The sequence below is a fragment of the Oncorhynchus kisutch genome, linkage group LG27 (genome assembly GCF_002021735.2).
Source record: "Oncorhynchus kisutch isolate 150728-3 linkage group LG27, Okis_V2, whole genome shotgun sequence".
NCBI classification, from domain to species: domain Eukaryota; kingdom Metazoa; phylum Chordata; class Actinopteri; order Salmoniformes; family Salmonidae; genus Oncorhynchus; species Oncorhynchus kisutch.
The window spans coordinates 30117245-30129796 of NC_034200.2; the positions used below are offsets into that span (position 1 = coordinate 30117245).

General features: G+C 41.1%; 1 protein-coding gene across 1 annotated transcript; it reads right to left on the reverse strand.

Annotated features, from left to right (window-relative positions):
* Positions 1–270: 270 nt before the first annotated feature.
* On the reverse strand, positions 271–7306 carry ptgs2a (prostaglandin-endoperoxide synthase 2a). The gene is made up of 9 exons (XM_020462427.2): positions 6653–7306; positions 6424–6540; positions 6159–6302; positions 5770–5913; positions 5336–5517; positions 4870–5200; positions 4301–4587; positions 3115–3262; positions 271–2252 (listed from the first exon to the last, which is right to left on the reverse strand). Exons 1-9 carry the CDS (start codon positions 6711–6713, stop codon positions 1843–1845), a joined length of 1824 nt encoding a protein of 607 aa, XP_020318016.1. The 5' UTR covers positions 6714–7306; the 3' UTR covers positions 271–1842.
* Between the last annotated feature and the right edge of the window lie 5246 nt (positions 7307–12552).

The following is a 12552-nucleotide window of genomic DNA, read 5'->3' on the forward strand; positions in this document are numbered from 1 at the left end:
TGAAATGAGTAAGAATGACAGACTACATTAAAGTGAAAGGGATGTTCTCTGGTCCCTTCTAAATCTATTAAGCAACAGCATCCTTCTAGCTAGTTTCATTAGAGTGGTCTGGGTATGAGATGAGTGTATGTGTGACGTGAGGTAAGCCCACTCATTACAATGGTGATTTTTTTCTATTGTATTGTATAGTTTTGTGTCTACAATCCCAAGAATATTAGCCCAGAAGGACTAATGGTTCTTAATAAATAAAGCACTATAATAAATGCAATGTCAAATTTAACTTGTTTTATTCACAGGCAGATGGGTGAATTGTTTTTTATATGCAACCATGTTAAAGGGGCAATCCGTGATTCCTACGTCCATTCTTAAATGTTTTATTAATGATATGTACCCATTGATTCTTGAAGAATATAACTTATTAATTCCTCATGAGCTTTGTTCAATTACCAAACCTCATCTGTAAGCATGTTTAATTTGTTGCATTGCTTATTAACAATGTAATAACAGTGTCTAGCCTCAAAACATGGTTAAAACTATCATTTGGATCTCATGGATGGTCAGTCCTTGCATCTATAGCTTTATCTATGAATTTAAAACTGGTTATACTTCTCCAGCCCCATTCCTCAGCTGTTTACCAAAAACTGGGGCAGAGTGTCCACTTTGTTGTTGTTTGAACTGCAGATTGCCCCTTTTATAACAGTAAAGTCACAATTTACATTCCAATTAAAATTGTATGGCACTTAAGAAAGCATTAAAAGACAATCAATTTACCAAGAATTGTATTAGTGTGATTCATTTGCATTCATTCATTTCACTCTGTAATAATACAGTCTCACAAATATTCACTTCCTCCATTTGCAATAACATTATATTTGACCCAAAAAAACGACTGACAAATACACCCCAGCTGATTTTCCATGCGGTAGTTCAAGTTCTAGACAGACAATAAACAACAAAGTATTTTGGATAGGTCTTTGCTTCAAGCAAGGAGATACCTAGACAGTTGCACAACTGAATGCATTCAACTGAATAGTCTTCCGCATTTAACCCAACCCCTTGGAATCAGAGAGTTGCGGGGGGCTGCCTAAATTGACTTCCACATCATCGGCACCCGGGGAGTAGTTGTTGGGAGTTAACTGCCTTTCTCAAGGGCAGAATAATGACTGATTTTCCACCTTGCCAGCTCGGGGACTTGAACCAGCGACCTTTCAGTTATTGGCCCGATGCTCTTAACAGCCCCTTGTAACTCCTTCAAGTTTCACAGTGTATACAGAGAAAACTAACTTACTTTTGTTCATGTTAAGCATTACAAATTAGTAAACGGTTTTCATATTTAAAAACATAATCATAACTAAATAATCAACAATACACTAATAAATATTAAATACATAAATTAATAAACAATAAATAACTAAATAAGTCCCTCAAGGATTCCGCAATCCCAAATTATAATATTTATACATTTGTCCAATCACTGCACTATTTCCTCATAAAACAGTTAAATCATCGAAATATTATTGTATACAAATTATCCAACACTGCAGTACAAAAAGAGGCCTGGCAATTTCAAATAATCACGCACATTTACAGCATAATATGGTCCAATTTAGCCAAATGTCAACAAATGTTCTCTCTCGTCAGTGCAGTTTTGCAACAAAATGGACAAAATAATTGCATATTGCCATGCTAAATGTCATAATTGCTGCAGCAAAATAAAGACTTTTTGCTTTTTTTTACATCACAATAAAATCTTAAATACAGCTAAATGACCTAAAATGAGAGCAACTTTAGAACACTAGACACTGCTAAGTGTATTTGAATAAAACCTATTGCTTTAGTTCTTTAAAGCTCTGAAGTCCTTTCTTTCAGCAGAACACCTGGGTTCACATCACTTGGGTGTGTCTCACTTGCGTTGGCTGACGCCTGCTCAAACACTCTAAAAAAATCTGGCACTTGAAAAGACACCATAGGACAAGGACCTTTGACATTGCTGCACACCAGCCTCTCCAATGAAGCAGTGTTGACGATGTCAAAGCCCACAATCCCTCCGAACGTGCTGGGCATCCAGTATTCCGGCGAGCAAATGGGGTTTCCCAGGAGACCTTTCAGGGAATAAGGGGAGCCCATTTCAATCATAGTCTCCCCGAAGACAGAGTTAGGTCTGGGGCGCTCCACCAGAAGGCCTGGGTACAGCTCCACAGCATCCACTTCCCCATATAGACTCTCCAGCTCCGCAGCCAGCTCTTTCTCTCCTGCAACACCCACAGAACAACAAAGGGTTAATAAATCTAGCCTGCTAGTCACCAATGATGTATATAAACCCTGGATTGCTGAAGCTATGTATTGGCCATTGTAAGGTTTTGAAGCCACCAGCCGGCCATATTGGCACTATCAGTCATCTAGTGTATATATAAGTCATTGCTAGTCACACGTCTATTAAATCCTTCACTCACAAAATAAAAAGTAAACGAACAACCCACTGGGCACAGACGTCAATTCAACATTGGTTCAACGTAATTTCATTGAACTTACGTGAAAACAACTTGGATTCAACCAGTGTGTGCCCAGTGGAAAGGTGCATGCTATGACAAGTCTGTGTTTTGGTCTTTATAGGAACTCAATGATGCAAGTATAGACACAGTACAGTTGAACCTTGTGTGAATCTCACGTGAGAGTGTAAATGTGTATGTGATTGTTCGTTGAAGATTACATGTGCAGACTTTAATAATACACCCGCAGGGTATAACAGGCGGCAGCCGCTCCCTGCCCACCCTCTATATCAGCAGCTGCCATGTAGGTAGTAACCATGCCAATAACAAAACAACTGAACCAATCCTGTCGCTTTTTCCAGGCACCACTTCAGTTGCCATGCACCTGTGCTTATTAAATGAAACCTTTCACCTAGTTAGATTGAGGATAAATAAATAGCAATATTAAAGGGACACTTCAGGATTTTGGCAATTAAGACCTTTATGAGTCAGATGAACTCATGGGGATACCATTTTATGTCTCTGGAAAATGGTATCCACGGGTTCGTTCATCTGACTCTGGGAAAGTAGATGCAGGGCTTCATTGACAAAATCCCAAACTATCCCTTTAAGATGTGTGTCTCACCTGTGAGATCCTCGAAAGAGGAGTAGGCCCTCATGTTGAAGCGTTTCCTGTAGGCGTTGAGGGACTGGTAACGCATGTCTCTGCTGTGCTCCAGGGCCTTAGCTGCCACGCCCACTACTGAAGGAGGCAGGTTACGCCCACCAGCCACCTGGGAACCAATAGGAATCAAGATTCATTAGTGGAGCTGTATCAGGAGTTTGGGAATTGTTCACTTCGGAAGGACTACCACGTCTAACATTAGGAAGGACTACCACGTCTAACATTAGGAAGGACTACCACGTCTAACATTGGGAAGGACTACCATGTCTAACATTAGGAAGGACTATCACGTCTAACATTAGGAAGGACTACCACGTCTAACATTAGGAAGGACTACCACGTCTAACATTAGGAAGGACTACCACGTCTAACATTAGGAAGGACTACCACGTCTAACATTAGGAAGGACTACCACGTCTACTAACGTTTGACATTGGATGTATACTGAAATTGAAAACACACCATTCCCCAACCAGCTCTGTTTATTTGTGACAAAACAGTTGTCACTTAGGCCTCAATGAAATACCATTGCTGTAAGGATGTTCCAGTGTCGAGTGCCCCCCCCCATTCCCACTACTCGCCATCAGTAGTGTAAAGTACTTAAATAAAAATACTTTAAAGTCCTACTTAAGTCATTTTTGGGGAATCTGTACTTTACTATTTATATTTTTGACCATTTTTACTTCAATACATTCCTAAAGAAAAGTATGTACTTTTTACTCCATACATTTTCCCTAAACCCCAAATGTACTCTTCACATTTTGAATGCCCAGCAGGACAGGAAAATGGTCTAATTCACACACTTATCAAGAGAACATCCATGGTCATCCCTACTGCCTCTGATCTGGTTGACTCACTAAACACATGCTTAATTTGTAAATGATGTCTGAGTGTTGGAGTGTGCCCCTGGCTGTCAGTGAATTTTAAAAAAACAAGAAAATGGTGCTGTCTGGTTTGCTTAATATAAGAAATTTGAAATTATTTTTACTTTTGATACTTAGGTATAATTAAGCAATTACATTTACTTTTGATACTTAAGTTGAGTCATTTTCTATTAAGGTATCTTTACTTTTACTCATGTATGACAATTGGGTACTTTTTCCACCACTGCTTCCCATAGGACCCCAATGTACACTAGACAACTCACCCTTCCAGCGATCTGCTTGGTGAAGGACTCCACCAGGTTGTTGATGCCGTGCTCTGTAACCAGGGAGTTGTTGAAGACAAACTGGGGGTAGGTGTAGGCGCGGCCCTCAATGTTGAAGGTGTCAGGCATTAGTGGGTGCCAGTGGTACAGGGTATTGAACTCAGCTGCAATACGGTTCTGGTACTGGAAGCGCTGGTTGAACAGGAGCTCCGGGTCGAACTTGAGCTGGAAGTGGTAGCCACTCAGGTGCTGGACGTAGTCCTCAATCACGATCTTTATGGTCTCGCCTGCAAGGAAGGAAGGAAAGAAGGAAGGAAAGAAGGAAGGAAGAGAATGCATGAGATGAGGTTAGTGAGCTATTGCTCAATAAATATCTGACACCCACTAAATATAGTGTTTTGATCTGTTTTTCACAGAGCTGTTTTAATCTGTATGCATTGTACGGTTTATAAAACACTCAAACATTGCCTCACTTTGATCATATATGATTCCCATTATAAGGACCTGAAGGATCTAAGACAGTACAGTAGGCACAGTAGGTGTGTCCAGTTTTAGTACTGATAACTCACCAATTAGGATGAGGCGTGTGGTCTGGAAAATGCGTTCGTCGTCCCATTCGGGATGCTCCTGCATCATGACGTCACAGACGCGGTTGTGCTCTCTCAGCCAGATGGTGGCATACATCATGAGACCGGGGACCAAGCCGAAAAGCTCGTGGCCCACAGCGAAGCGGTGCTCCTCGATCACGTGGGGTGGATAGTGCATCTCGACCCCAACCTCCCTTACCAATGGGGGGTAGACCTCGCCATTCACAACCTGATACTTCAGTTTGCCATTCTTGAACTGCCTCAGCTTGTGCTGTCTCTCCAGAGTGTCTCCATAGACGTGGTGTAAGTCCACCTGAAACACAGAGGTAAAGAGTGAGTTAAAACATACACTCCAAACCTAGAAGTTAAAGTCAACCATGAAACAAATTGGAAAACTATTTTCATATGACAGACCCACTATTTGTTATGTATTGTAAATTAGACTCACGCCATGGCCCAAGGCTTTGGTGAAAGCTGGTCCTTTCTTGAAGTCTGATTTGAAAAACTGGTGGGTGAAGTGCTGGGCGAAGAAGGCGAACATGAGATTGGAACCCTGAGGATCTGGAATGAACCGCTTCCTCAACATAACCTTCTCCACCACAAGCTTGGCATCTGGAAGCACGGCTCTTCCTATAAGGAGAAGGAGCGATGTTAGCAAAATACTTGGGGTCCTACCTCAACAAAATATTTATTTGGTTACTAACGACAGTTATAATTATGTTAATTCGACTGCCCACATTCAGCCTCATTTTGGAAACTTCAGAAGGCTGTGACTTTCGCCTGCTGGGAATTATTTAGAAACCGGTCTGAAGTTAATTTCTAAGGCTTCCATGGTCTTAGAAAAGGAATCCCCAAAAACTGGTTAGGAGGGAGCTCACTTACCTGCAGTTCCCATAGGTGTAGGACAGCCCTTTGGCAATGGGGGAAGGGTCCGTGTATAGTAAGACAGGTTGGAGTAAGCTTCCCAGCTCTTGTAGCCATAATCAGAATTGTAAGTCGGTGGGCTGTCCACCAAATGTGAGCGGGCTATGAAATAGAGAGGCAGAGGAGCAACATTATTTAATTTGTTCAGAAACTGAGCTAATAATGTCATCTATTCAATTTAATGTAAGACTTCATCATGTATTTTTTCACTCATATTTCGTTAATTTCTTTCTTTATCTCCACCCTTCCCATATCAGTAAATATCATACAGGTATATCCAAATAATACATTGACTCAGCAGTCTTTCATTCATGATCTATCAAAAATGTGATATTATTTCAACTTACATGTCAAGACATAGCTCATGATAGCATTTCTCACAAAACTGATCTTGTTGATGACATTCCACACCCCTTTGTAGTGTGTAAGGAAGTAGTGCACAGTGTTCGGGGCTGGTTTCAATGATATCTTTATCCATGTTAGGAATTCAGCTGCAGAGTGGAGAGGGAATAGGAAATATTTATAATAACAATATCGAATACTCCTCGTGAATAATGATATATATAATATCGATGGAATTTGTATTAGACCTCCTAAAAATGTTTCACTTACGAGTTGTGCAGTTCTTTCCATAATATCCAGTTCTTGTGCATTCACACTCATAGTCGTCGAAGCCTTTTGAATTACATAAACCCCTATTTTCACATGGTTGTGCACAGCAAGGGTCCACTGAAAATATATTGCAAAAGTTTAGAATGCTATACAAAATTGTATTATTGTATCCATTCAATATTTTCACAATATAATATATTTATAAGAGTCTCAAAATAAATATTCTCACCTCCTTCGCAGAAATAGATCCAGACGTTAGAGAGCAAAACAACGCAGATTACTTTATTCATTCCGAAAGATTCTATTGAATCGCAATCCGGTGTAAAATTCCAGGCGACTACAGCTCACACCTTGTGACAGTGATTCTGAAATTCTTGGATGCCTGCTCCATATTTATGTACGATGCTCATTCCAAGCTCTTGCGCAAACTATTACGCTAATAAAGTCGGGGGAACCGGCCAGGACCAGAGGTGAGCGGAAAAATTGGACCAATCATCTTCCTCATGGAGGCATTTGGTCTATTCTGCATCCAGTTAACATTGACATCCACACAGTGTGGTCATTTAAAACAATAAAATACACGTTTCTGTATTTACAGTGTATTCAATCACTGTAGCCAACATCAGGTTGTTTTCTTTTTAAAATTATATTGTATAAAGATTGATAACAAAAGTAACACATTTTCTAAAGACTAATCCAAAATCGATTAGTGAAGGCGCAGGAGACAAAACAAAAAACAGGAAAACGTCTCCACACACTTCTTGTCAGATGTTAATTTCTTACAAAAAGCTTTCGTTCAGTCGACCTTCATCAGAGCATATCTCCACAAGCAATAGGGACAGTCTTCCCAAGCAATTACCAGTAAATTAAGGCGATCGTTGTTTATGCAAACGATATATGGACGGTAGGAAGAATTTATTGTCATTTGGCGCCAACATGTGGCCAACTGTGTCATGGTGTTGTAATTACCGACTGACCAGGTTACAAAATATGTCATTTGTCTTTTACGTCCTTAATAGCTAACCTATTTTATGTTGTTATGTTATTCTTAGTTATTTGAATACTTACTTGCAAGAGTTAGTAACACCTGTTTATGAGTGAAATATTAACTAAACACAACATGCAACAATTTCAAAGATTTTACTGAGTTACAGTGCATATAAGGAAATCAGTCAATTGAAATAAATCAATTAGGCCCTAATCTATGGATTTCACATGACTGGGAATACAGATATGCATCTGATGGTAACAGAGTACCTTAAAAAAACGTTGCCTCACAATCGATCTCAGGATCTCGTCACCCTATTACTGTGTATTCAAATTGTCTTTGATAAAATGTGTTGTAGCTTATGCCTGCCCATACCATAACCCCACCGCAACCTTGGGGCACTCTGTTCACAACATTATCATCAGCAAACCGCTCTCCCATACAACGCCAAATTCTCAAAAACAATGTTTATGGCGTTGGGTGGGCAACAGCTCTGGTGGACATTTCTGCAGTCATCATGCAAATTGCACGCTCCCTCAAAACTTGAGACATCTGTAGCATTGTGTTGTGTGACAAAACTGCACATTTTAGATTGGCTTTTTAATTGTCCCCTGCACAAGGTCCACCTTTCTGTTTAATCAGATTATTGATATCCCACACCTGTCAATTGGATGGATTATCTTGGCAAATGAGAAATGCTCAATAACAGGGATGTAAACAAATTTGGGCACAGTATTTGAGAGATATACGCTTTTTGTGAGTATGGAAAATTTTTGTTAACTTTTATTTCAGCTCATGAAACATGGGACCAACACTTTACATGTTGCGTTCATATTTTAGTTCAATATAGATCAGGGTTTCCCAAACTCGGTACTGGGGCCCCTCTTGGGTGCACGTTTTGGTTTTTGCCCTAGCAGTACACAACTGATTCAAATAACAAACTCATCCTCAATCTTTGATTAGTTGAATCCGCTGTGTAGGGGGGCAGGACCGAGTTTGGGAAACCCTGATCTAGTGGACTTAAAGGTCCAATGCAGACGTTTTAATCTCAATATAAAATCCTTTCTGGGTAACAATTAAGTACCTGTTTTCAAGTAAAATGGTCATAGCTTATTTTTGTTAGGACGGTCTGGTAGTGGTCTGAGTAGGGAGGGGAAAACTGAAAAGTAGCTGTTATTGACAGAAAGGTTTGAAACTCTCTTACTTATTGGTCTGTTAATACATTTTCCACTAGGTGTTGAAACGCCACTAGCACGCACCACCGCTAACTAGCTAGCCATTTCACATCGGCTACACATGCATCCATCATGCCACGTGTCAACATTACAGGTTGGTGGTGGAGGTGTGATGGTGTGGGGTGTGTTTTCATGGCACACATTGGGCGCCTTGATAAAAGTGGAGGTAGGTTTGAATGCCACCAGATATCTGAACATCATTGCCAATCAAGTGCATCCCTTCATGGCAGCAGTGTACTGTATGTACTTATCTGTATGTACTGTATCTGCAAATATATTTTTACACACAAATGTGGGAAGCATTGGAGTGGAATTCTTTCGACACCTTGTGAAAACCATGCCCCGACAAATTGAGGCTGTTCTGAGGGCAAAAGGGGGTGTAACTCAATATTAGGAAAGTGTTCCTCATTTTCTTTTTACTCAGTGTATATAAAACAAAAAGAAAAATGTGCATTTTAATCATTTAGCAGATGGTTTTATCCAGAGTGAATTACAAGAGCAATTCAGGTTAAGAGCCTTGCTAAAGGGCACATCAGATTTATCACATTGTCAGCTCGGAGAATCGAACTACCTACCTTTCGGTTACCGGCCCAACGCACCTAATGCTAGGCTACCTGCCGCCCTCCATTTTTGACTGCACTGGGCCTTATAGGTAAGAGAATAAATATTGACTGACCATTTAGGCTACTAATAGTGTTTTACAACAGTATTAGCAGTTAGTAACCTAACATAAGTGGAACTGAATTTTAAAAATGACACTATTTCTCTCGTTTCTCCTTCATTTTGGAAGAAATTAATTTGTTCAAAACTGTTCAACTATTGTCTTTCTCTCTCTTTGAGTCAACTATTCACCACATTTTATACACTGCAGTGCTAGCTAGCTGTAGCTTATGCTTTCAGTACTAGATTTATTCTCTGATCCTTTTATTGGGTGGAAAATATGTCAGGTCATGCTGCAAGAGCTCTGATAGACTGGAGGACGTCCTCCAGAAGTTGTCATAATTACTGTGTATGTCTATGGAAGGGGGTGAGAACCATGAGCCTCCTAGGTTTTGTGTTGAAGTCAATGTACCCAGAGGAGGACGGAAGCTAGCTGTCCTGCGGCTACACCGAGATGCTACCCTACAGAGTGCTGTTGAGGCTACTGTAAACATTCTTTGAAAAATCGTTTGTTTTAATCAGTTATTTGGTGACATGATTCTATTTAGTATAGTTTTATCTAAAAGGCATAACTTGTTAAATGTTTTACAATTTACATTTTTATGTAATTCACTGACTCTGAGGAGCCTCCACTGGTCCACATACTTGTGTATATATAGTGGTCCTTAGCATTTTTAACCGCTACGGGATCGGTGTCCCCCACAAGGGACGGTTGAGCTGACCTGTGCTAATGTGATAAGCATGACGTTTTAAGTAACAAGAACATTTCCCAGGACAGCTTAAATTCTAGTTAATCATAACTGTCCAATTTACAGTAGCTATTACAGTGAAATAATATCATGCTATTTTTTCAGGACAGTGCACAGTTATGTAACAATGGCGCCGGAGAAGAAGGCTGATGTTTTACGTGTCCCCAACCGATTGTTTATTTGCGTTGATTGGAATGTATTTTTTAAATGTATTTTGTACATAATGTTGCTGCTACCATCTCTTATGACCAAAAATAACTTCTGGACGGGCAGAATCCTTTTTTTCCTTTAACAAGTCTGACGAGCCCAACGCAAATGATATACTGCTTTCTCAGGAATAGGCCCAGATCCCCGTGATTTGCATGAAGAGGAGGCAGAGAAAAAGGTGCCAATTAAACCTACACTTCCTTCCATTCTACTAGCAAACATGCAATCTTTGGAGAATAAAATAGTTGACCTATGCAGAAGATTAAACTACCAACGGGACATTCAAAACTGTAATACCATATGCTTCACAGAGTCGTGGCTGAACGACGACACTATCAACATACAGCTTGCTGGTTGCCCGCTGTACTGGCAGGATAGAACAGCGGCATCTGGTAAGACAAGGGGCGACAGACTTAGAATTTTTGTTAACAACAGCTGGTGCACAATACCTAAGGAAGTCTCAAGCTATTGTTCGCCTGAGGTAGAGTATATCATGATAAGCTGTAGACCACACCATCTACCTATAGAGTTTTCATCTGTATTTTTCGTAGCTGTTTACATACCACCACAGTCAGATGCTGGCGCTAAGACAGAATTGAATGAGCTGTATTCCGCCATAAGCAAACAAGAAAATGCTCACCCAGAAGCGACGCTCCTAGTGGCCGGGGACTTTAATGCAGGGAAACTTAAATCAGTTTTACCAAATTTTTTACCAGCATGTCACATGTGCAACCAGAGGGAAAAAAACTCTAGACCACCTTTATTCCACACACAGAGATGCATACTGACCTACCAAGTAAAAATGCAGTAACTGCTCATAGCGTGGAACTGCTTTTATTTACCATGGCTTCACAGTAGCTTATTGCAGTTACAGCTAAGATGACCTCCATTTTTCCAAAATACAATACAATAGAGGCAGGATACTTGTCCACAAGATAAAGCATGTATTTAATGTAGCAAAAATGACATGAACTAATTTTCAACCAAATGAGAAGTTACTGCCTTTTTGCTTGGTAGGGCAGCATACAAAGCTCTACCCCTTCCTCCATTTGGCAAATCTGACCATAATTCTATCCTCCTGATTCCTGCTTACAAGCAAAAACTAAAGCAGGCAGTACCAGTGACTCGCTCAATATGGAAGTGGTCAGATGATGCGGATGCTACGCTACAAGACGGTTTTGCTAGCACAGACTGGAATATGTTCCGGGATTCATCCAATGGCATTGAGGAGTATACCACCTCAGTCATCTGCTACTTCAATAAGCGCATTGATGACGTCGTCCCCACAGTGACAGTACGTACATATCCCAACCAGAAGCCATGGATTACAGGCAACATCCACATCGGGCTAAAGGCTAGAGCTGCCACTTTCAAGGAGTGGGATACCTATCCGGACGCTTATAAGAAATCCTGCTATGCCGGACGAACCATCAAACAAGCAAAGCGTCAAATACAGGATTAAGATTAAATCCTACTACACCGGCTCTGACCCTTGTTGGATGTGGCAGGGCTTGAAAACTATTACGGATTACAAAGGGAAACCCAGACGCAAGCTGCCCAGTGACGCAAGCCTACCAGACAAGCTAAATGGTTTTACGCTCGCTTCGAGGCAAGCAACACTGAAGCATGCATGAGAGGACCAGCTGTTCTGGATGACTGTGTGATAACGCTCCCGGTAGCCAATGTGAGCAAGACCATCAAACAGGTCAACATTCACAAAGCTGCGTGGCCAGATGTATTACCAGGACGTGTACTCAAAGCATGCGCGGACCAACTGGCAAGTGTCTTCACTGATATTTTCAACATCTCCCTGACTGAGTCTGTAATACCTACATGTTTCAAGCAGACCACCATAGTCCCTGTGCCCAAGGAAGCGAAGGTAACCTGTCTAAATTATTACCGCCCTGTAGCACTCACGTCTGTAGCCATGAAGTGCTTTGAAAGGCTGATCATGGCTCACATCAACAGCATCCTCCCGGATACACTAGACCCACTCCAATTCGCATACTGCACCAACAGATCCACAGATGACGGAATCTCAATCGCACTCCACACTGCCCTTTCCCACCTGGACAAAAGGAACACCTGAGAATGCTGTTCATTGACTACAGCTCAGCGTTCAACACCATATTTCCCACGAAGCTCATCAAGTAAGGACCCTGGGACTAAACACCTCCCTCTGCAACTGGATCCTGGACTTGCTGACGGGCCACCCCCAAGTGGTAAGGGTAGGCAACAACGCATCTGCCATGCTGATCCTCAACACGGGGCACCTGGGGTGTGTACTTAG